Source organism: Apteryx mantelli, chromosome 14 (genome assembly GCF_036417845.1).
Source record: "Apteryx mantelli isolate bAptMan1 chromosome 14, bAptMan1.hap1, whole genome shotgun sequence".
Classification (NCBI taxonomy): Eukaryota; Metazoa; Chordata; class Aves; order Apterygiformes; family Apterygidae; genus Apteryx; species Apteryx mantelli.
In genome coordinates, this window is record NC_089991.1 from 305,406 (window position 1) to 331,595 (window position 26,190).

Sequence of the window (26,190 nt, forward strand, 5' to 3'; positions counted from 1 at the left end):
GCAAGGGCTTGGCAGCAGGTGAAAATAGCTTCCTAACTTGCCTAGACTTCCACAGCAGACTGCAGGGACAGTGCTCTTCAGTAACATAATTAGTGCCCTGTGGGGAATATGAGGCATTGCAAGATACTAGAGATTTGTATGAAAGGTTGTTTCCTTCCTGCAGTCAGCAAAAACCTGTGAGGAGGCTTGGTAAAGCAGATACTTGGAAATACTTCGGCATAAAATTCAAGCTTCATGCATTAAAAACAGTATGGTGAGGAACTGACTGTGCCCTTCCTTCTTGAAGAGTAGGCCACCTTGATAGGTGAAAAGATGCAACTTCCAAAATACAGTAATGTAATCCTCTTTGGTTATGCTGGATGCTGAGGAAGTCAATTTAAGGTGGCTATACCCTCGCTCTCCTCTCCTCCTCCTCAGGCAATACATAATTCACACTTCTAATGAACTCTTAATCATACCTTTCCCTGACAAGGAGACTACCAATAAGACCAGACACCTTGTTGATGTAATGTATAATATATTCCCCTCCTGCACTGAAAAACCGCCCTTCTTCAAGTACAAGTCCTGCCAGTGTATTTACCCACAGACCACCAACTGTCTTGTAGAGGATACTGGCTAGAGGATAAAATTAAAGGCAGCAAGATCAAGCCCACAGACTGTCATGGCAGCTAGTCGTCTTCTTTTATAATCATTGCATGATTTTTTGGAAGCCGGGCAGCCCTGCCCCCAAGTCTGGTTGCCTGTGCCATGTGTTGATCCTAATTGGAGCACTGAATAGTGGAGTGGTAAGAAAATGGAATCCCCCAACTGCCAAAAATACCAGCAGTTTCAAAACCTGTTTTTGTTCTGTTTTGGAACAGAAAGTCTGAAATCGTTATAGCATGATAATTCTGAAAGCTTTTCCTTTGAAACACTTCATTTTGCTGTTTTTGAAATATTTAATTTTATAAGGTAAAGATGTTCCATCTGAAAATAAGAATGCATAGTGGAATAACCAAAAATGAATTAAACACATGAATGAAATCTGGGCGAGACATTTTGACATCATCAACATGGAATGAAAAGGTTAAAAAGCGTTCTAACAAATTTTTCATCATCACCATCATTGTGTTCTGTGAGTTTCTCTTTCAGTGAAACTGATTTTTCTTCCAGAAAACCATTTTATTTAAAACACATTCTCCAATCAGTTCTAACAAATTGTTTCTATGTTGTTTATTCTGAACATGTTCTAATTAAATGATGCTGGGTAAGTTGTGTGATCCAAAATTACTTGAAATGAGTGGAGACCTCCTTTTTGACTAGATCAGTCCATTTCCTAACAAATGCTGGAGTCAATTGAAATTGCTCCACTGAACTCACTGATCAGTTTACATCTTTCAGATTACTCCTCTGATTGTGACACCTGAAGCCAAATGGAGCTCATCTGATTCTGAAATTTATTAGCACTCTACAATTATCCAGAGGCTCACAGTCTGAAAGGACTAGGTCCAGTTTGGAGCAACATAAGGCCATTTTATGGTCTTCATGATTTCGAGGGAAAACTAGCTAAAGTCCTTCAGTTTCTGTTATTTGTTCCTTGAAGTAGATAGAGTTCAGCAGGATGAAAATAACAGGTTTGCATGAACCTCTCTGAACAAAACTCAGCAAGTTTACTAGCAGTTACACTTTCCTGACTCCTGAGGAACTGCATAATGCCTGCAGTGCTTTGTGATTCCCAAGGAAAGATGTGGCAGGACTGTGACTCAGTGACCGGCTGAGTACTGCGTTCGTCACCGCTCTGCAGGGTGCTTAGGGCACTGAGCATTGCTCCCTGGCATGGGGGCAGAACCCTGATCCCTGCTGCGGGTGGACAACCTCCCGCCACCGGCAGTAGAGGAAAGTTCTCCTCAAACCTTTATGGGGCTGCCCCTCGGGGTGATTAATTCATTTCTTTTTGGTTTTTGTTTTACAGGGCAATAACAGTAATGAGACAGAGTATTTTGCAGATTGAGTTATGACACCCTTGTGTTAGCTAGTTAGTAGACCCCTGCTGACTTTAATTTGAGCAGCGTCAGGTTTTAAATCTAAATAACTCTGCAAGGTTCCATTTTGAAATACCTTAATTACATCTACTATTTTCCTTTGCTTTTCTTGAACCAATCTAAAGCACTGTGAAAATACTTCACTTTCAAAGTATCATAGAAAAATAATGCTAGTTACAATCTTAGAAAATATAGGCCATTTTCTGTTGTACAAAAACTTGTTTGGAAGAAAATTAAACCTGAAATTACCCTAATGCTAACAAGATGCATCACTTTAGGCCGTTAATGCATACATCTTCTATAACATCTGATTATTGCTCCTATTTTTTGTTCGGACTAAAGTTCATTGCATTGCTGGAATGTGACTGTTGGTAATGTTAATTGCAATTAACACAAAATATTAATTTTAAAACAACAAGGGCTAAGGTGTATCTAGAAGTAACAGATTGCCAAAAGTGACTTACAGAAGTTACTCAAATTGTGCTAAATGCTACTTCATTCCCCAATGTTATCTCACCTTCCTAGACTATAATTGACAGTACCAGAACCATTTTTTCTTAAAATAAGTAAATAATAGTTCTAATTCTCCTGCCTATAATTTTAAATGTGTTCTTTAATGATTGTTTTTTAGCCTTTGTGGTTAGGGTTAGGGTAGGCTGAACACCCCCCCACCCCCCTCAAAATGCAAAAGGCTTGTCTTTTTGCTAAACCAAGTATGTTTTGATTCTAAAATAGCATCATGGTACGTTAAGGGAGCTGTGTTTTCAAAAAGACTTCCTTCTCGTATTTTACCTCCTGTGTTGCATTGTGATTTCTTTTGGGTGAGAGGTGAAGGGTGCCATGGGACGTTGGAGACTGGCTGAGTGACATCCCAGAGAGGAAAACAGTCATGAAGCAACCAAAATCATGTTCCCCTCAAGAATCACAGTGTTATTTCAAAACTGGAATATTTCAGTTTGGGCATCTGAATGTTACAAAGCTTTTTCAATGGAAAAGAATTCCACAGAAAGAAGATTCCTTTTGCATAAAATATTCATTTAGTCAAATCAAATGGGAGTTCCAGTGAAAAAATAGTTTCTGTCATACATTTCTGACCAACCTCACTCCTTCTATTTAGAGCTGCTCTACATAAAACAGAGTAATAACATATCTTTACAATTATGTATCTCCACATGTCTCTATGGGAAACTCAGTCAAATCAATAGACTAAATGTGCAAGGTTGATCTGGTCTGTCATCCTTTGTGTTTGTTCTCTTGCTGCGGATATGGGTATCGTTATGCTGATGTGAGACAGGTGAATTCCCAGAAGCAGTGTTTCACCAATTTTCAAGAGTAGAGCTTTTGCCCCTGGGACTCATTGTCCAACAGTAAGGCTCATCCCTTCTCTCGTCCTTTTTGCATTAAAACCAGCGTCAATCGTTGATTTAATTATAACTGGTCTAACCAAACCCTATTTTGCTGTGATTTGGAAAAGAGAGGTTTATCTTTCTTCCAGAAAGAGGTGAAAGAGCATAGTGGTGTAAGGATTGCTTTCATGTACTGTGCACCTGTCCCAAGATTTTGCACCAGTAAAACTCATTCCACAGCACTTTTACTGGACGATGCGAGAAAATGGCTGAAAATCACCATTATGCTTTTTAGTTTGGTTCTTGAGCATTACCTTAATTTTCTGAGTAGATCTCTCATTCCATTTAAGAATAAAATTTCCACGCAGGAGGTAAAACTTTCCCTCTGATTTCTATGGTTTAACTGGCATATCTCCCATGACTTCATGGCAATTATTCTATATTACACCAGTGCAAATGTGTCTTGATATTATCAGAGCCATTTAGAAAGAGCTGCTAAATGCTCTTATTAAAGCAAAAAATGGAAAAAAAGCTTAAAACTCTGGTATTGGGCAGTGAAAACTGCCTTTGCACTGCAGAACAGATGTGCCCCATGGCTTGCTGTGAAGTCTGCTTCTCCTGTCTGATCTCCAGATCAAGGGACATAGTAGGAGCATGCTGTAGTTCACTTCCAATGTATGCAGGTTTCCTTTCAGTGTAAACTAGGTGGTGAAGTGATTATGTGATCCATGACCACTGTAGTTCCTGTGCAGTAATTCCCATTAGTAGATCATTGCTGGTATAAAAGGATGTTCTTCACTGATGAACAGAGCAGCAGCAGCCAGTCCCACTAGCTAGAACACACTACCTGAAGTTAATTGCACTTAATAGCTGAGAAGCAGTTCAGTTCTGGTACCCATTTCAGATTCTCCTCCATTAGATAACCTGACATGTGGCAATGGCTGTGCTGTAACTGGAAGATTTGCCATCTGGTATCTTCCAAGGTGTGCGGGAGCTTTAGAGATATTTAGGGCTTCCCTGCTGTTGCATTATGACTTGGGGAATTATCTAAATCTAGTTTCAATTTACAAAGCCATCAGGGGATTGATGAGGGCAGTACTGCTCCTGGGAATATTCCTGTTTCCCAGCTCCATATTTGGGCAAACTGAAACATTTTCTGTTTCTCAGAGGCAGTTCTGAAAAGACAGGTGACAATCAACAGTAGTTTTAGCAAGAGGAGTATTGGGGCCCTTTAGGATGCGCTATTTACAGTGACTGATAAAGAGCCCTTGTGCATTCATCAGTCATTCTGTAATCCTTGTTATCTGTTTCATCTTTATGTCCTACAGATTTTTTTTCATTCACCAGGAAAGGTGCACACAGCATTGAACTCCTGTTCTGGTAACATCAGTCCCAGCGCTACCATGTTCATTCTTTGCAAGCCGGGTAGAGAGAGTGAGTACCTAAGTTTGCCGTATACTTTTATATGGCTCTGGCACTTCCTGGTTCTCAGTATTTTGTATGTCAAAAGATTATCATGCAGGTTTCAGTGATTAACTGATGCCTTTTGCTTTCCAGAACAAATTTTCATGTTTTGACCAAATATCAGTTGTTTCAAAAGGCAAACTGCATGCAGAATAACAGAACTCCTGAAGTTAGTTATTTATTATTAGCAGCATGTCTCTGAGAGCTGGACTTTGCTGTAAGAGCCCGCAGGATAATATTAAACATGACAATGCTGGTAGAAGCAATGAACCATGTAGGCTTGGGGTGAGGAAGGGGAGGGGAATCATCAGCCAAAAAAAACCCCAAACCGCAATTATCTTTAATTTCTAAACCACTGAGTTGCTGGTATTTTGTCACAGGAGAATGAGAATCATTTCATGCTTCGTATTCCACTTTTTTGTGCGCAGGAGTGAGTGTTCTGCTTTGTCTGCTTGCCCTTTCCTACTTTCCTTGAAGTGTTGTCTGCTCAGGTTGTGATCAGCTACTTAGCAGTGCTGTGATCGTTGTCAGTGCTGGGGTCCCATGCTCAGTGGCCACAGGGATTCCTGGAAGACTCCAAAAGGATTGGAAGAGGTGAAGGGAATGGTATGGGCACTGGGATTCAGAGAGGGTTGAGAGAGAGAGAGTAGCGAGCAATGACAACAAAAATGTTGGTTAGGCAAAGACTATCTGAAGCCTCATATTTGAACATAAAGTGCTTGAATTACAAATGAGAAAGATACTTGTTACATTATTTGCAGCAATAAGTCTATTTTTAAACTCGGAACATGGTGCTCTCTAAATGCAGGTTTATGGTATGGTCCTGGGTTCACACTTGCGGGTTTATCCCTCAGCTTCTGATTCTTAGAATTTGATCAATATTCACAAGTCTAGGGTATTCTTCCAGTGAGGAGGAGTCACAAGGTATTCCCAGGGCTTTCTGTTGTTCTTCAGCTGTCCCTGCATTATAAAATAACATGTAAAGCCACTTCCTTTCCTGAGCACACTTTTCTGGATGCAACCTGTCCTTCCTATAGCGAATCTTCATTCTCTGCCCTTGAAGCCTGCAGGTGGTGGGGCTTTATCAGCCAGTCCCCTTCAATAGGGCTACAAAGATGATTAGGGGACTGGAGCATCTCTCTTATGAGGAAAGACTGAGAGAGCTGGGCCTGTTTAGCTTGGAGAAGAGAAGGCTGAGAGGAGATCTTATCAACGTGTACAAGTATCGGAAGGGAGGGTGTCGAGAGGATGGGACCAGACTCTTTTCAGTGGTGCCGAGTGACAGGACGCGAGGCAATGGGCACAAACTGAAACACAGACACTTCCATCTGAACATGAGGAAAAACTTTTTCACTGTGAGGGTGACAGAGCACTGGAACAGGTTGCCCCGAGAGGTGGTGGAGTCTCCTTCTCTGGCGATATTCAAAACGCGCCTGGATGCAATCCTGTGCAATGTGCTCTAGGTGACCCTGCTTGAGCAGGGGGGTTGGACTAGATGATCTCCAGAGGTCCCTTCCAACCTCAGCGATTCTGTGATTCTGTAATAGCATACACAGAGAAAGGAAGGAGTGGCCCTTGGAGAAGCTGGGAGATTCCAGTGCCAGTAAGGGAATCCTAGAGACACTATGATCCTCTGTTTGCCCGTGATGTTGATGTGGAGACTTCTTAAGGGACAGAATGTCCAAGAGCTCAAATGAGAGCAGAAGTACACTTTGGCTCTGAGAAGCCTTGTAGGATAGTGATCTCAAAAAAGGTGTTGGAGCAGGTGAAAGCTGGAGAAGTGAAGGAATTTAATAGAGAAACACAAAATGCTTTTTAGGAAGAAAATCTAAATAAGGAAGCAAAAATGAAGATGAAATGACTTACAGCATTGTAAGTTTTATAGATATATTTTGTTTTGAATTGGAGACTACAGCTCCCACATTCATTGCTGACTGAGTAAAGCTCTGTAAATGGTGTTTTTTCTGATGAACTGTAAGATAACATCTTCTGGGGGTTTCCTGGAAGAGGAGATAAAAATGAAGCAGTCTGCTCTTTCTGCTCAGTAGAATACATGCATATATAATGTGTGTGTGCGTGCAGCTTCATATACATATATCTACTGTAACATCAGTTCTATTAATGCATTCTAAACCTAATATCATTCCCAGCTAACTGAAATGCTGAGGTGACATCCTGGGAGGTAATTACTTTATTTTAATAGGCACAGAAGCATAGCACTGAAAGATGGAAATGACCAATTAGTCCTCTTTCAGCTCTTTTCCCTCTGTGATACTGTTCCTTACCTAGGTTCATAAACATTTCTTTCAAGTCCTCTGTTTCTATTGAAGCATTTTCCATTGCCAGGAAAGTTTCCTGGAGCCCATCTTGCAGGTAACAGAAATTTTGCCTCAGTTCCTTTTTATTTTTTCGTTGGATATTTTTCCCCTAGTCCATCCCTACTCGATTACTTTTCTTCCACAGTTTTCCCAGAGAGAAGTTTGAAGCCTGGTAACAATAGAGCTGTGGCTGAGTGCTGGCTCCATTTCTGGAAATAGGCAACATCAGTAACCACAAGAACTCCCCAGTAAATAGTGCTCCAGGTAACGTTTGGGCTACTGACAGTTGGTTTCTCTGTGTACATCTCAGAGGCTTGCATCAAAGGGTCAGTTCTAATTCTGGAGGCTTTTCTGAAGGTGCTTTAGAACTGTCATCTCAGCAAGATATATTTAAGTGTGGAAATAAGGGCAAGAGCTATTTTGAAAGCATCTATACCATTGAACTCTGCATGATGGTGCTATGAGGGAGCCAGTTATAAAAAAATTAGCATATGCAGTAGCCTCCTCCTACGTTTTTCTCTTCTGTGTTACCCTGTTTTAGACCATTGGAAAGCAACAATGCTGGTGTAGTAGCACCAGGGTACTAGAGAGCCAGTAGTCTAGAAAAAAAGGCTCATTTTCTCCTTTCCACCAAAAGAGGGAGTATAATTTCTTAAGAAACTCAGGTGATTTTAATATAGGTATTTCAGTTTCTTAAAAAAGTGAATAAGGATGTCATGTATGTTTTATGTCAATTTGTTTGTCCCCTTTTAAGTAACAGATCACATAATCTTAGCTCTGCCTCGGATATAAGATGATCAAATTTTCAGATAAATTTTTCTCTCAAAAAATTAAATCAAAATAAAAAACACAGTCAAAACAGGTTACTTATTTACTGTTGGAGCATTCCTTGGGATAGCAAAGAACACAAACTCATTTGCATTTGCAGCTACTGAATTCAGATAAGCCTTTTAACTGTTGCAAAAACTCTATTTCTAAAAGAAGTGAACAGTGAGCGCTGTGTGATGACACCCTACATTTTGGCTTGGAAAAAGCAGATATGGAGAGGACTAGTAGCTGTACTACAAATTCATGGGGGGCATTTAATTAACAGGCATAACTCCCGCAACAAAAAAGCAGAACAAAACAGGCTGTTTGCGTTTCATCTTGAGGTACCATATTTCCACATAATTTGCTAAGATACAATTGCAAAAATAGTTACTACTTCTCTTATGCATTTCTATATTCATGTGGATACAGACTCAAAAGAGATGTACTTATAATACTGTGTAATACTTTACTCTTCCTTGAGTCCCAGGTGGTACAGAGTAGCTTAACCTGCTAGAGTTCTTCCAAACTCTACAAAAACATACACTTTTTTTTTTTCCAATTAATTAAATGCAACCTGCTGTGCAAGAAACCTGTGGCTGGTCAGACAACTTAAAGGCCTGCTAGGACTTCTGTGACCTGAATCCTGTCCGCATCCTGAATCACTTTTCTTGAGTTAGGCGTGGTCCTAATACAGAGACTTTTCTTCCAAGAACAGAAGACTGAAATCCACATTAAGTCAGAATAAAACTTTGTGCATCGCTTTTCTTGAATTGTTGACTGAAACACCCTTTAAAGGCAAATACTGCCACAATGAGGAGTGTCTGCATGCATCTTCTTCCTCAAGTCTTCGAAACCAAGCCTGCTCTTACTGGGGATACCTCTGGGTCTATAGAGACACTTTAACATTCAGTGTCGGTGCTGGTGTAGCTACAATTCCTTTCAGTGTGTGAATACTGAAGCAGTCTCTGGTATCCTTAGGCTGGTAAATAATCTCTGGGACGGAAGGCACAGTAGATATGAAGTAGAATAATGTGATGTGCTTGAGCATTTGTGTGGCATCTCCCATAAACTGAAATGTCATGTTCATGCCAGGAGACATGTGCATCTGGCTAAAGCAAATAGGAACCATAGGCTTGGGTTCAGGGATTTTAAGAACTGCTGAAGCTTCAGACATATGGTTTTGTTTTAGTTACAAGGCTGGACAGCTACAACAGACACTGCAGCCTCTTGATGAAAAAAATGTCAATGTGCTAGTGAAGGAGGGTCATTTGAACTGGAAATTCTGGGTTATGTTCTTTCCCCGCTCATACAGATACAGTGAAGACCAAGTTATTTCCAGCTGACTGCAGAGGAAGTCAGAATGGCACCTAGTCCTTTCAGCAAAGCTGTTGGTACTCTAAGTGATTATTTTCAGAATTCATCAGCCTTGACAGAGTCCCATTAGAAAGCAAAACATGTCTTCGGCAGCCACTGAATTATCGGAATGAGGGAGTTCTGCTTGCAAAGCACAAGTCATTCCAGAGCTTGGCTCCCTCAGTGGTATGCTCGTTTGGCCTACCCCTGCAGCCAGCTCGGAGGGGAAAAGCAAGACACGGTGCCTTGTCGAGCTGCAGCTCCTCTGTCCCTCTGGAGCCTCTGCTGATAGAGCCAGGTATTTCAGCAGTCAAAGAGCCAGCAATGCTCATTGCCATTTATTTGTCTGTAAAAATCTGTCTGTGCTTTGCTGGATGTTAGTAAGACAGTGTGGCAATATGTCACAAAGACAGGAGGGCTGTTGCCTTAAACGGGCATTAATAGTTGCAACAGGCACCTTCCTAGGGTGACATCTCTCCCAGTTAATGGCAAAACCACTGCTATGCTGTATTGTGTAGGCCTGCTATTCACTTCAAACTGCTGGATGCAAGCCTGAGATGTGCCTTGTTTGGTGCAGAGCGCTCTTGTAACAGCCCTTCAGCGGGAGGCCTTAGCCCTAACATAGTTTTGGACCATGATTCTCCTGCCTGGACTTGTGAGCAGGGGAGCATGTGTGTGGGAGATGGACTGTGATGTGAGCTGACTGGTGCAGCAGCCTGGCCCTACTGTGAACGTTCATGATGGTGCTGGTCCTTGTCCTTGGACACTACCAGGACAGTATGTGTGCCAGTCACTGGATGTCAGATTCAAAGTGAGCTGACAGATACGTAAGCAGATGTCTTCATGCTGCAAAGTCATTCTCTCCTCTCCCCTTACCCATTGCAGTTCTTCTTAGAACTACAGTTTTCTGTCCGTCTTCATCTCTGAAGAACTTTGTTTTAGTGCAAGTTACAACACACTTTTTAAAGAGCTGGCTTGAAAAGCAAATTCAGATGGATGGTTTTACTGGGTGACAGCATTTTCCTCAGAAGAACAGCATTTCTGTGGAGTATAATTTCTGATACACTTCTTACTGAGAAAGGCTTGAAAGAGTGTTGATGTTCTTTAAGTGGTTTGCCATTTTGAAAAACAAATGATTCAGTGGTTTAGAATAATTTTTCCAGGTCTCACCCTTGAGCTGAAGGGGACTGTGCTTGTCCCCTTGCTTGGAGAAGGGGGGAGTAAAGACCCCCTTCCCCTTCTCCTTGCCTCTCTGTTCTGTGAGAACTTAAGAGTGAACAAAAGATGCTCTTTTCTTTCCAGCACCATCCATAAAACCTTTCTCTACTGGTAGCTGGAGAATGGGGAACAGTATTGTGCCTTCTTGCGGACAGGACGTGAGGGCAGATCTGTAATGGCATCACCTGGTTGTTACCAGTTCCTCCACAGACAAACACAGGGTACAGGACATGAGAACAGGAACAAGTAATGAAACCAGTAATGAAAACAAGGCTCCAGAGACACTCATGTAATTGGAAGTGCAACATGAGAGATACACCCTAGGCCTAAAATGAACTACCTAATTTCTTGCCTGCAGAATGTTCTTATTTCTTGCTGCAATATTCCTGCATTTTGTAATGTATTTGCTTCTTTTTAAATTTAAAATAGCTGCTTCAGCACTTTTCCCTCTTTAAATGCAGTGTTTAATGCCAGCAGCCATGTCTTCACTGACAGTTCTTTTAATAAGCAGTACTTTTGGAGCATGCAAAAAGAGGGAGAGAGTGCTGACAGAGAAACAGTTCCCTTTCAGACTTCTCTGGTGCAAATGTTAGCTGGCCTAAGAAATTGGACTGTTTGGAAGGAATCCCTTTTCTGTTCTACTATACTTGCTGAAATAACTCTGAAAATTATTGCCACCTTTTTCTTGTTTAGCAAGGATCCCTGTTTGAACTGCTTATCTCCCTTTCCAGATTGCCCTGCAAGAGAGATCATTGTCTTGTTATTGGATGTTTACTGCTTGGTTTTGACTGCAGACTGCTTATGTTGAGGGGCAAACTATCATTCTGGATTGCAGGATGGATGGGGGAAACACAGCATGTAAATGGCTTTGCAAATTGCTATTGCACCACATTTTTCCTCCTCTGTACTATTCAAGAGGCATTTTAGACCACTGGGTGTGGAACAGAAATGTCTATATCTCTTCTCGTTAAGATAATTAGTTTAAGGACAGATGCTTCAATGCTTACCTGTCAAAAGCAAGTGGGTTTTGTGAGACTGAGTAGACAGGTGAGCTCTGGATAGCCAAAATACTTCAGTAGCCCAATTAAAAACATCCATTTTCCTACAAGACCTCTGAGGAAATGAGACCATGAAACATTATTTTTAGTGGCCTGTCCCACTCTCGGCTGTGGGAAATGGGGTTCAGCTCTCGTAGTCTGTTTTGGGATGCATGTGAGACAGCTGTGGACAGGACAGGTGTGTTGATAGGGAGAGCATATTATTAAGGCAAACTTGTAAAGCTTTGACTAGGCATTTTCCCCATGCTGTTTTGGACTCTGCCTGTGCTTATTCTGGAATAATAATGGATTTTTTGTTTTCCTCCAGTATGACAAACAGAAAATGAAGGAAAGAGGAAAAAATCATTAACATAATTCCCTTCTCCTCTTTCTGTAGTCAGAACTATTAACTGAATGTGATCCTAATTCACAAACCCCTGTTGACTCCCCATGCTGCACTTTTTTAGGCAATTTACTACTTTCAAAGAAAAATCACTTCAGCTATGAGCACATTTACAAATGAGGCCCTGACAGTGGGAATGTTTAGTTTGTAAATCCCAAGAGGGCTGAGTCACCAGAAATCTGAACATCTCAGGACTGTTAAACGTAGGCTTATTACTTTCAAACTTAAGCACTGATAAGGCATTACCAGGAGGAATTTGGGCCCTAAGTTTTCCTTGTGAATCTCGCACAGATCTCTTCAGGAGAGGGTGCAGTGTAGAAGTAACCAATGTTCAGAGCAGATGGCATCTGAGTTCTAGCACTGACTGCTTGAGTAATCTGCAGTGATTTTCTTCACTTAAAATTTGCCTTTTGTTCTTTGTTTTCTCTTGCTTGAACGCCAATGCAAGAAAAAGGCTCCTCTTCCTTCCTCTGTGTTTCTGTACTGCTTGTATATACCAAAGCTTATTGAGATGAATCTATGTTTGCCACTGCTTTGACAATGAGCAAGGAGGTCTTAAGTGCAGCAGATGTCAATATTAAGTCTAGAGTGATTTTAATTGCATTATTAATGTAAATTTTTATTTCCCTGTATCGGAAGATACTGCTCATTTGAAAATTTCTATTTGCACTGTACCCCCTAGCAGGACAACATACCTGGCCTTAGAAAGTTATTCTTAAATTGTGGAAGTGGAAAAAGATGGACACAAATGCATTAGTTTTGCTTTCTCTTTAAACCTTTGAATGAAGACTAGGTGTTTTCCTGGAGGATCTGCCGTAGCCAGGCGCAAGTTACAGGACCTGATACTGTGCTGGCAAGATGACACTGCTGGGACTGCTTCCCAGGCAAGCAGATGAGCAACTGTTACAGCCTTTGCTTCTCTGGTCCGTTTAGACCAATACAGAGGTAGGTCGGTCAGAAGTGAGAGCTAATGCAATTTAACACAGAATTTCAGTCTGTACCTCAGTGGCCTCTGTCACTCTTTCATGAAACATCTTGAAGCCCAACTAGAAATCAGTGATGTTTCTGTCAAAGACCCTGTGGCTGAGAGACAAATGTTGTAAAAGCTCTGACAAAAGAGGCATTGTATTGATCCGTAACAGGGATCTGTCTTATTGCCTCTCCTTGTACTGGAGTTCTGACAGAGCCTGACTCTTACTCATCATTAATTTCATTTGTTCAAACTGAAAGGTTAATGCTCTGCCAGGGAGAGAACCTTTTCACCCGCAGTTATTTTGTCACACATGGGCCCTCACATATTCCAAATCAACCAGAATTAGACCACCTGTTAAGATTTCTGTTTAAGAAGGACACACACTCTTCTGATCCTGTGTCTGTGCTCATTGACTTTACTGGCTATTTTTACCTGGGTTAAAATCTGTAGGATTTACTCTAATAATAATAATAATTCTGTGTGATTAATTCAACAAATTATGAAAACAAAAAATCTAGCTATTTATTCAGAATGTAAAGGATATACTGAAAGAACCACAAAGAACTTGAAGTTATACTGATCATGTAGTTCCACTCTTTAGAAACCCATGTAAGCCAGATAAAATTATTGTTACAGACTAGTGAAGAAAGTCACTGTCTTAAGTGGACTAGCCAAGGTCACACACTAGTGAGTGGAAGGGATGGAAAAAGAATGTGGAAGTCCTACATCACAGTCCCTGTTCTACCCACCTGATGACATTGCATTCCATCAGAACTGTCTTTAACCAGGATCATATTACAATAGGTTTTCTTAAGTGCTCCTGCAGACAGTCAGTCTCACCACATTGTGATCTGCAGTATATATTCAATACATATTTGTACCTATTTTCCTAGAGTAGTCTGGAGCAGAGCTCAACAGCCAAAATTTGAAACTGAATTAATAAAGTACCCTTGCTGCAATTCCCCCCCAGATCTCAATACTTGGATCTAATAGCACACGCTCTTCTTTTCTGTGAAGTATAAGTGACTCCTGCTTATAAGCAGCCATAACTTCTGCTATGAAAGAACATCAGTCTATTTCGGGTCATACATTCAAGGCCTCTTGGAAGAGGAGGGCTAGAAGCAGCTTAGCAAGAAAACAGGGAGGCCACTTGAAGAGGCAGTGCGCTGACAACTGGTAGATCTGTCAATGAAGGCTACATCACCTGATGAGTGCTGTTGCTTGAAACTCAACCATGTTGAGTTTTTTTCTGCTTTGTAGGTCTGCAGCCAGAGTCTCAGGAATGGCCAGAGAGCAGTTTTGGAGACTCTCTGTAATGCTCAGCTTTTTAAAGCTATTCTAAGTGCACTTGTGTGGTCTGCATGAAGACAGGAAGGATATAGAGCATTGCCGTATGGTGGGGTAGAGAAGCTTCCAAAATGTTCTGAGCATACAAGCCATAAAGTAGGATTATATAAAGGAGATCTGGAAGGACCCAGGTGCCTTTTGGAAGAGTGTGGTGTCTGTGACATGTTGGAGGATGATGCGAAAGATGAATGCCTCCAAGAAAAGAGAGAGAGGTTGAGAACTGGAGTTACAGGTGCATACAAATGCATTTAGTGTCAAATACAGGTGTATTTGAAAATAAATGTAGGTATAACACTGCAGTCATTATAAGTTGTGCTCACCAGCGTATTGATGTGCTGTACATGCTTCACAAATTGATTTTGGAGAATACTACCACAGCTGCTTTTATGATGAGTCATAATGGTAAAAGTATCATCAAATTATGAATGCAGTTGAGAAAATTGTGGGCTACTAAAGAGTTTGCTGTAAGTCTATCCAGTGCATTCTTTGTTTGAGTTATATTTAGACCTCCCCTTCATTTTGAAGATATAGGAACTCCATCCCAGAACAATATTCTTTGGAGAGACAATAGAGAACTAGATTAAATAAAACAAACAAAACCAAATAAATTTGAAGACCTTAATGTTTTATTTGAATATTTTCGCTGCACATTTATTAATCATAATGTTGCAAAGAGCATCAGTAGTTTCCTCTTGCTTTTGAGCACCCATATTTGCTTATTCTATTGAGACAATACTGGTATTAAAGTAATATGCTATATTTTGCCATTTTATAATTATTTCTTAAATTTACTGACTCTAGGATAGATGGTACTAAACTAAGGTCCATTAAGCCTTATTGATTGATGAAAATCCATATTATACTGCTGTTCACCAGTGATTATAGTCATGGGACACAGGATGAATATACACTCTAGTTTGCTGCCTGCCAAGTCATGAATGATCTTCATATGCTCCATTGGAACTACTCCCAACAAGTGCCTGTAAATTTGGCCAACTCCATTAAGTAACCCAGAACAGAGTCTGCCTCTGGGAGCTACTCTTAGTTAAGATACTGTCACTTGTGCAGTGATGGTGATTGTGTGACAGGACTCTGTTAATATTACACTGGGATTATCTCCACTGTGATTGTGTGTTCTTATTTATCATTTCATGATCTGTTTATTTAATAGCGTTGTAGCAGCACAGTTGCAAGTAAGCCAGCTTTGGGGAAAGTTATATTGCCAACTCAGCATGTTAAGGATTGTAAGCAGCATGGGTCTTGGTGCGTTAGTAGAAGTTTCTGTTATCTCAGCAGTTCATCATGTCACAGCTGCCTCTAGAAATGATTTTGTATCCCAATGCTAAACCTGTGTTTTACATCTGTGGAGAAAAAAATACAAATGCATATTTGATTAGCTGTTAGGGAGCAAGTTACCCTTTTGTAGGAGACTGAGAATGTGCTTGTTGCACCTCATTCTAGATTTCACCTTTACTTTGTTTTTTCCCTAACTCAAGTGTGCATGCTCCATTGCCATTTAACATGGATTTTCCTTGCTGTTCTTCCATTCTGTTCAGTCTTCATATGCGGTGGCTATTTGGGTAGCACTGAAACATTTCATGTGTGGAGCAACAACGTGTAATCACCTGTCTTTCTCCTTTCAAGCCTAAACGTCCAAGGTATCTAATTTCTGAGTGAAAAACATCCATCTCTTACAAATTGCTGCTTGCCTGTGGGGGCTGACCTGAGAGCAGGTCATTGCACGACATGAAGCAGTGCTCATGCCTGTAGGGCTGCAACCGGTGCCGTGTGCCATCAGCAGCGGTTACTGGCGCGCACGAGTGGGGAGGGCAGCCCCGGCCCATGAGAGCTGCAGCGTGTGCCCAGAGCCTCCTGTGCCCTCTGCGCAACGGCCTCTGTGCCGGAGGAGTCTCTGCATGTGCTTTCTGCTTTTCAGAATGGCTGAGGATATTAGACCACACTGCAAAGAAGCATTTTTGCTAGGCAGGAGATCATCTCCTGTGAATTTTTAATCTGTTATCCTTACTGCGTAGCTTATATACTCTTTTCTCTCTCCAGAGCCATGCTTGTCGGGGTTAATCTGGTGAAAGTATCAGCCTTTGTTCTAACCCAAACAAGTCTTCATGTATTGGTATTCATATGGCATTGACAGCCAAAGATTTCTGCTTTCTTGACCATTTCTTTCCCATCTGCCCTGTTATTTTTCCAAGCCAGCACTACATGAGATCCTCCAGTGCTGTGCTGTGTCACATGGTATATGACAGGAACAAGCCATTTTTACTAACTGCTTTCCAAAGCCAATTTTCTTTCTCAGTCATCTACACCTGCAACAGAACTCCATTAAACTGGGGGCTCTATTTTGATCTTGTACTGTTGCAGCCCGACTGGAGAAAAAGTCTTTGTGTAGCTAGTGTGATCATTTGTCCCAGTACTGAATATGAGGCACTGTAGGAAATGTGGATCAGATCTTGCTGTCATTTATAGTAGTATATATACAATGCAATTCTGAGATTTCAGAGGTTATGCATCAGTGTGACTGGGAGCAGCATGTGGAGCACTGGGTGATACGGGACAGTGTTTTCAGGATTCATCTGCAAATATACAGGTTTAAACTATAGCAAATTCAACATAGGAAGAAGGAGTGAATCTGCTTTGTTCAATTTGCAGTGACTTTTTTACTGAGGATTCTGTTATTGTCTCAAAAGATGTACGTAATTACTGGTTACAGTTCATCTAGTGAAGGGTGACGGAACCTGTTCTCTGTGTGTAAAGGTTAATATCTCTCCGGTGCATGCATATGTTTTCATAGGACAGGACCAAAGTGGCATGCAGCCAGAAGACACTCCGTGTCTCCAAACAGCCGGCTGTGACGAAGCATGTGCAGGCTTCGCAGGTGTGGCCGAAGTGTCAGAGGGACTCTGCAGGCTTGAGCACGGAACAGTCTTGGGTCAAGTTCAGTGCTGAGACACACAGACACTGAAATTTCTAGCGAGCATATTAAAGCCATGTTTATTTTGTGGGTAGACAGAGTACATCTTTATCCAAGACTGTCAGTCAGTGCCAATAGCCAAGACAAATGGTAAAATATGGGACAGAGGGACACTGGTATTCCCAGTGATATGGAAAAACCTCTTGGCTTCCTGATCGGCCCATCTTGCTCATGTGTGTGGGTTTAGGCTGACAACATCATTTTGGTTTAGGACAGAATTTTTGCCCAGATTAAGTTAACGGGAAGCGTAGGTGGAGTTTTTTGCATTCACCTGTAAAATGAAAAAGGGGACAATTTTTAGCCTCGTACCAGGATTTTGCACCTGATTAGTTCCCTGCTTCTGCAGGGACCTAGAATGGTGGTGAGGCCTTAAGCACTTCCCCTCTCTTCCTGTGGCACACCGTAGGTGTGTTGTACTAAGGGCTTTGTGTTTGACACAGGGTCTTGGGAAGGGTCAAGGGTTGAGAAGGATAGGAGGAAGAGATTGTTAGCACATCCTTCAGACTAAAATGCCTGCTTCGTGCTTACTTCAGACAGCAATGCTGGGATTAAATGACCTGTGCTTTCTTGTCCTGTAGTCTCAGCAACATTAATCCTTATGGTAAGCAAACTTGTATCTTCTTTGTATGGTGCCCCTTTATGAAAAAATGAAAAGGACCTAGCTGGAATCTCCACTGGTATGCCAAACTCACATACAGAAGTCTGATTGTGCTGGGATCTCCCTTGTAGGTTTTCAGACAAAGATTACAGTGTTTGGAGAAGTGAGCTGTCTTTTATGTCCTGTAACCACGTGAGCTGTTGTGCTGTCATGCTCAGTGACAAATAATAGTATATCTTATTTCTCACAGGGCTTCCAAAGCAGCTGAGGACAGGACCTTAAGGAATGTCACACAGTAGGTGCTGAACTAACTGGCACTGCAAGGAACAGAAAAAGATGGCAGTCCTTATTTGAAAGAATTAAACGCATGGACTCTCACTGATAAGAAACCATGTCAAAAAAAGGACGTAGCAAGGGCGAAAAGCCTGAGGCACTGATTGTTGCCCTACAAGCTGCCAATGAGGAACTCAGGACCAAGCTAACAGACATTCAAATTGAGCTGCATCAGGAGAAATCTAAGGTGAGTAAGGATTTGGTTTTAAATAACAGTAACTGCACTGAAGGAAAAAAAAACACATGGGAAAAACTGTATCACAGAAATCAATAAATGCAACACAACTCTTCTCCAGAGCAGTGATCTGATTCTTTCCCCAAATACAGCATTTTCATACTGTGGATGTTCTGTTGCTTCAGTGGAAAAGCCCTCTTTTTACAGAGGTACAAGTTCAAGAAGCATCTGGCCCTCAAAGGGAGCAGTATGTCTTTTGTAACGTCTTTGGCCATATTCCAGTTAGTGGGTTTCATCCTATCCACTCAAATTGTCTCTAACTATACTATTTTTTTTTAATTTCCAGTGTCTAGAAATTGTGTAGTGTTGCTGTTTTTTGAATGACTGCTTATTTCAGCAAGAGATGCCTTTATTTCAAAGTTGAGTGAAGTGATCCTTAAATGTATAGCATGACAGTCCATATGGACCCTTGTAATCCATCTGCAGTGCAGCCGAACTGTATTTTGTACATTAAGGTATGTATACATTGTTTAAAGCTTGCTCAGGTACCAATGGTCTGCCACAGTTACCATCTCTGATATCTAAAGTTAGTCTGAAGCCAGCTGGGTAACATGCACTCAGGGTATAGCCACACCCCTGTCTATAGCATAGACATGCCTGTAAAGGTTTGAGATGCCACCTGTATATTTTAGAAGCCTTTGGCACGACTTCGGGACTGCGGGCTGCAGCTTCAACTCTTCCCTACATCTTCTACCAAAGTCTTCATGCTCTTTTCTTGCATTTTCTATGCTAGGGGAGCCCTTATAAGGCACATAAGATCTCTCTATACTACTTCAGTCTCTTTAGCCAGTAAAAAGGCAATAGGCTGGGTGTTATCCAATATAAAATACTGGCTGTTTTTCACCTACTCTGCACGTATCCTGCTCACCTTCCATTAAAATCCTTTCAAGTGGGATTCACTCCAAGTGAATTCTTATCAAGTGGACTGGAGACAATGCTACCTGAAGCCAAGCATCCCCAACCTGCTGCTGGGTGGCAGCCAAATTTTCAGAGGATGATGTCTATTAATATATTTTTCTCCAAGAGAATTATAGTTGAAGTCTGTCAATCTGGCTCTGATTCCTTCACAAATAAGCATATACCCTGGGCAGGCAAACCCAGATTGCCTTGCTTCTAGCTTCCAAATCTCAATAGCCGCAAATCCTTCAGCCTCCAGGAGTTCTTTTTAAAAAAATTCTTTCTTTAGGGAAAGGCTTTCATGCCAATATGTCAAGGTTAATCATATTGGTAATCTCAGACAACCATCCACCAGTTCAGTATAATTGTAGAAGAAGCCAGGTGAAAGTAAGAATAGCCAGTTCTATGTTATCTGATTTTCTGATGATCTCTGGGGGCATTGTCCCCTCACCTACCAATGAGATTTATAGCCATTAATTTGCAACCTTTTAAACTAGACAGGATTTGCAAGCTGCAAGAAAACTGACACCATCATGCTTTCAAATTCATTCTGCATTCTTTTCTTTTACAGATGGCTGATTACAGCCTTGGAAAGCAAAAATGGTTTTTGATTCTTTTGTTTTCCCTGCAAGCTTTGACATTCATGTCTTGCACACAGGCAGGATTTAGCTATTCTCTTAAAGAGTTATAGGCAGGCTGCCAGAAAACTGATGACCCAGGGAGTTTCCCTAATGCTTTTCTTTATATTCTGAGTCTTGCTGCTTTTGTTATCACTGCATCTATAGAATTCTGATATGGTAGTTGCCAATACAGATTTTTGTTACTAGTCATCGCTTCGAGGATGGCCCAAAATAACAGGAGTTACAAGAGTAGGAAAGTCTTGAAAACAGGAAAGGGTTATCTGAAATATATGTAAACATGTGGGAAGGAGATGAGCAGAACATGAACAAAATGATGAAATTGCTTGAGCTTCAGTAACTTCCAGGTGGCCTGTCCATGGATGCTCTCTGCCATTCTTGTGACCAAATGGGACTGAGTGCTGGCAGTACTCAAGGAATTGTCATTATGGAGTAACCAGGGGCTAAAAACTACAGCCTCTGGAAGTAGATCACACTTGTGAATTTTTCTGCAGTTTGGATACAGAGGAGCAGCCACCATGGCAAATTTTACTTTGGTCTAGAATTCAGATTTTAGGTGTTTCCCCTTTTCCACTAGGCATAAGCTGGTTCAGACTGGACATTTTGATCCAACCTTACCTCTAAATTCAAGTTAAAAATAGGATGCCAAACGAGCCAATTACACACAACATTGTAAGGTGCTCTAAGAAAGCATTCATTCCACAAAAGGGCTCGAATAAATTGGATCTTTGGACGTTTCCTGTCTTTACTAGCAGTAAGTTCACTCTTCCAAAGTAGAGGGTAGAAACCTCCTGAGGCATTATAGTCTTTTATTAAGCAGGCCTCTTGTCCATTTCTTCAAATGCAATTATCTTTTTTTCCACAAAGGCCTCATTCATCCTCCCTTTTCCCCCCCTTCATAATGGTACAGTGTCTACAAGATAGTCTAACATGACTAATGGCATTTCAATAGATAAAATAGTCAGTCTGGAAACTAACAGCCGTAAAAAACAGGTGTCCCAGAGCTCAGCTGGGTTTGTATTCGGGCTCTGGTTGGGTTTAGTCTTCATATCACACTGTTGTGGATACCCAAATTACTTTGTTGAAAGTTTGCATGTGTCTTTCAGTGTCATGCCAGAATAGAGCAGTTAAAATAATTGCACCTTGTTTTGCAGTACGTCAAACTTACTTTTTAATAAACAGGAAGAGATATGTTAATGAGAGAAAGAAGGCTTATTTTTAGTCATGAATATTCAAAGTCAAGGCTGGACCTAGAATGAAAAAGGAGTAAAGGCAAACCTAAAACCTGCCCAAAGGACAGTGGGGGCTAGGATTAGGCATGGTTTTCTTTTCAGAAGTGATTGGTGTAATAAGGGCAAGTTAATGTCTTGCACAAATCATATAACTATGCTTAAAACAGACTGCTCAGTAGACCCTGGCTGCAAAGTCTTCTTGTTGTATATGACATTTATTATTGCATATATCTGCTGTATCAATAGCCTCTAAAGTCCTTGAGACAAGTCAGTGTGAGTTGCAAGTGCAGACCACCTTTAAAAAGCATGTATTTTTAATACTTTACTTTGAAAAGTTCTTGTGCATTCCAGAGCCTTATGGAGGAAGTTTTAAGACAATCTTCTACATTTGTTTTCCATGGAGCCCTCTGAGACAGATGCATCTCATTTTTGGAATCTGTTAATTATCGGAATGACTTTGGTGACTGAAACTGAAATAAAAGTATGCTTTCAAACTCTTCTTCCCCAGCTCCCCTTGAAGGCTTCTTTGGGGGAAGATATATTTGAAACTAGATGGGGATAGCATAAGAGAGGGAAAAAAAGACAGTCAATCAGCTCTGTACATATAGCTGATAGGACTCCTTACCCTCTCTAATTCCTATCCAGGTAATCAATGAGGCCTGCAGGCTAGACCACCAGTGTCTCTTAGAGGACTTTCAGATGACCTATTACTACTTTTATTCATACTGATTTTTCTTTTCCTTGCTTTTTCTGTTTGAATACGAAAGGTTTGCTCGCTTTTATTCATTCTTTGTGGTCTTTATTTAAAAAGAAATTGGCAAGGGTATTCTTACAATCTTTGAAATCCCCCTTTTCTTTTTCACTGTAAATAATAAGCTTACTGAATTTGCTTTGAACTGAAGCCTTTCCTTATCGGTTGTTTTCCTTTGATGTAGGTTTATACAGGTTTGTTACTGTGGGATCACTCAGGGGTATGAAGTTGTACCTAGAGTTATATTAGTGTAAGTTTACTGAAGATTGGTGAGTTGCTCTGTAACTTTGATTCCAAAGTTATGGACAAAGAACTTTAAAAACTGTTTTTGATGAAGAGTAGCAAAGGACATATTTTAAGAAAAGCTAGCAGTTCCATAAGTGTAATAACCAGTGAAGTGTGTTTTTCTGTAGATTTAAGTCTAAGAATTGACCACAAATGCTGGTTAAGGCTTTTACTTAGAGGTAAGAACATCTATAAAAGCCAGGATGTTTCCTGGACTTCCAGCCTTGCACCTTATGTCAGCTGGGATCATTTAGAGACACGCACTCTTCCTTTTCTAACTGACTGCCCACGTTCATGAAAGCTGTAGGAACCTAGCTATTTCTGAGCCCTCTAATTTTCTGTTAAATTCTACTGTAATTGGCTGGTGGGTTAAAAAGTTATTAGACAAATGCACACATATACACAGAATCTTATTTCCTAAGGAAATACTGAAAGTATGTGTGGTGTCACTGCATGAGGCAGGACACTGGGAGAAGACAGTGATGTTTTTGCTTGAGTAAAGACAGTGTAAAATTATGTTAATGCTCCAGCATTTGGCCCATATTTTGTTGTAGTGAGGATGGGGGAGCATCTAGGGTCTGCAGCAGGGTCTTCCTCAATTTGACATGCCTGTGTTTCTGGGTGGGCTCATTTTGACAGCACTACGTTGGTGGCAGGTGACTTTCTTCTCATTTCAACCTAGGTTGCTAAACTTGAAAGAGAGAAGACTCAAGAAACTAAGCGGATCCGAGAAGTGGAGCAGCGCAAGCAGACCGTGCAGATCACAGAGCTCAAAGCCAAACTCCACGAGGAGAAAATGAAGGAGCTGCAGGCCGTGAGGGAGAACCTCATCAAACAGCATGAGCAGGAAATGACGCGGATGGTGAAAGTCCGAGACAGTGAAATCCAGCGCCTCAAGTCAGCGCTGTGTGCACTGCGGGATGGGAGCAGTGATAAAGTAAGGACAGCGCTGACAATTGAGGCTCGTGAAGAGGCCAGAAAACAGTTTGACTCCGAGCGCCTTAAGCTTTTGCAGGAAATTACTGAACTGAAATCTGCCAAAAAGCAGGTAGATGAGGCCCTTAACAATATGATCCAAGCTGATAAAATCAAGGCGGGTGATCTTCGGAGTGAGCATCAGTCCCACCAGGAAGCCATCTCTAAGATCAAATGGGAGAGTGAAAGGGATATTCGTCGCCTGGTTAGTAACAGTTCACTGCATCAGAACAGTTCATGTGTCTTCTTATGCTGTAGTCAGTTTGCCTCTTCTGCCTCTCAGTTTTTATGTACAAACAGAACTCAGCAATGTATCTCAGTTTGCAAAAATACTAAAAACTTCTCATTATCATTTCTCAGCAGGAGATAGATCAGAGTCAGTAAGCTAGAGCAACTGCCATGAGGGCTACTAAGACCTTTGAGTAAAAGTGATTTGTCTAGTCAAAAAGGAATTGGCTTGCTGAGGTGATAACACGTCTGCAGTGCATTGTGTTAGAAAAAGATAATGTTTGCATCTGCATTTGCAGCTTATTAGTTTCTCTAACCTTTATAATGGTATCCTAAGTACATTAAACGAGGGTGGGGAGGAGATATCTTTTGTTTTGATCTTGACATAGCCTTCAGTAATTACTGGAGAAAAATGAACAAAATAAGGCCCAAATCAGCAGAGGTGTAAGTGGCCATTGTTCCCTGACATCCAAGGAGCTGGGCCTACTTGCAGCTTTGGAAAGTTTGGCCTGGAAGCTGGAATTCGAGATTTGACAGTTGAGTAAAAGAATTGGTGATTTGAACACTGTCAAAAGTGAACATTTCAGTTTGAAGTCTGTGGACTGGAGATATATGCTTGCATGGCCAAAATGATAAATAACATAGCACAGACTGGTAGCAGTGGGTTCTTCATAGGTGCCTTCTGAATTTTGACCCTTGCTGTTACTTTGATCTACATTTGGAATTCTGCATAGCCATGAGGACCAACTACTTTTCTTTTTTCTTGTCTGAAATCCAGGGCCTATTTTCAGGGTTTTAATATAAAAAGGAAATACAGTGAAATTCAGATAACACTGTGCCATTTAGTAACATTAAGAGCAACTCAGGCTCTATGTATCTATTGAATGATATTTCATCTTAAACAACTGATGGAAAGGCTTTTATGATGCTATTTATACACATAAGAGCTGTGCACAAGGCCAGAATTATTTTTATCTGACTTGCACAACTGGTTTACGCATCCATTGTGTGGCCATCAGAGTGGAGGAAATTATGTCAGAGTGACATTTGGCTGACAGAGACCAGAGTCTAGCCCCGCTCATTTGAAAAAAATACTTTTGGGAAGATTTCAGTAAACCCAGAAGGCTGCAAGATCATAAAGTATCTTTGGCAGCTTTAGGCAAAATTTAGCATAGGTAACATTTTTGTTTTGAGGAAATGATTTATATCTTTCCCAGATAAAAGTACTTTTATTTCCCAAACTGATTTGCAAATTCTGGTTCACTGACTTTTCTTGGTTCAATGACATTAGCTGCTTTGTACCAGTCTTCATGGTTGCAAGGCTTGTGTGTACTGATCTTATACAAGTTGTAATTAGCGATTTTCCTTCCTGTCATCACTCCTTAAAGTTGCTGTGAAATGAAATAAGAGGCACTTCTTTGTTGTTTTGGATAGTCCTGGGATATTAGGCAGAAATGAAGTAACAGTGAGATTAATAGCCTTCAGTTTTTCAGTCAGCCTTAAGAAAACCTGAGTTTGCACAGATTTTCTGTTTGTGAGAGGCGGGTCTACTAGCTCCATTTACAAGAGCAGGAGCTAGTCTAAACTTCTTTGTTTGGTCAGAGTTTATACTTAGTTTTCACAAGTATAAATAACTGACCAAAAGGCAATGTGAAAGCCTGAACTCTTCATCTGATTTTCAAAACTTTGGGTCTCATTCCGCTGTGTCCGTTGGGGTTACAAGAGCTGAGCAATTTACCAAATCATACCATGTTCAGTTCCTGGGCTTCAGTCACCGTCGGCTGATGAAACAGATGCAGTGATGGTGTATGGATATGGCTGAAATCTCAAAGTGTATTGTTTTATAACCATGGTGCAGTATGGTGTAGCAGAGATAAGTGCTGAACATGAGTATTAAGTAAATCACATCCTACTAGATTGGATGACGATGAAGTGCTATTACCTTTACACAGTAATATTGTTGCCCTGGTGTTTTTCTCATTCAGATGGACGAGATCAAGGCTAAAGACAGGATTATATTTTCCCTGGAGAAAGAACTGGAGACACAGACAGGCTATGTGCAGAAGCTGCAGCTGCAGAAGGAAGCTCTGGACGAGCAGCTCTTCTTGGTGAAGGAGGCAGAGTGTAACATGAGCAGTCCCAAGAGAGAGATCCCAGGAAGGGCCGGAGATGGTTCAGAGCACTGCAGCAGCCCTGTACGCAGGTTTTACGTTCGCTTGCAAAACAGAAACATGGCTGTGTTTCTCTTGCTAAATTATTTTCTTGGGTCCTGGGAAAATGTTCCCACTTTCTTATACACTACAGAGAAATTATATCCATAGGTTCTTCAGAAAAAAGTGCCAGTGGGACAAAGCTATGTAAGGCTGTTTCCTCAGTTGCTGTATTAACAAATATACAGCAATATATACAAATACATAACCAGGCCCCTTTGAAAGTATCATTCCATGAACACAACTCCCCAGATAGCCTGCATCCCCCGAAAGAAATGTACAGAATTGGGAGGACAAGCAAGAAGGGGCAGGGAGAAGGCTGGGGGCAATCAGGGAGCCTCTTAGGAGAATCTCTTCTTTCTTTGTCTTATTCCCTCGCATATACTGGCCTTGCCGTCAGTCACAAGGCATGCAACTCTCCAGTGATGGAGAGTTGTTGTGATGCTACCATGAATCAGGAATAAGAAGATAAATACAACTGATAAGAAAGGACTGTCCTTACTCTTCCCCTGACATATTGTTTTCAGAG

General features: G+C 41.1%; 1 protein-coding gene across 7 annotated transcripts in view; it reads left to right on the top strand.

Moving 5' to 3' along the window:
- JAKMIP2 (janus kinase and microtubule interacting protein 2) overlaps positions 1–26,190 on the top strand; it is an 81,211-nt gene that overhangs the window by 25,741 nt on the left and 29,280 nt on the right. For 6 of the 7 annotated variants that reach the window (XM_067304629.1, XM_067304631.1, XM_067304632.1 and 3 more), the window contains exons 2-4: positions 18,128–18,397; positions 22,931–23,428; positions 25,437–25,646. In XM_067304629.1, the coding sequence (XP_067160730.1) occupies positions 18,269–18,397; positions 22,931–23,428; positions 25,437–25,646 (837 nt within the window). In that variant the 5' untranslated portion in view covers positions 18,128–18,268. Of the gene's footprint in view, positions 1–12,865; positions 12,916–18,127; positions 18,398–22,930; positions 23,429–25,436; positions 25,647–26,190 lie in introns of those variants that run through there. The other variant, XM_013945947.2, reaches the window with a different exon arrangement.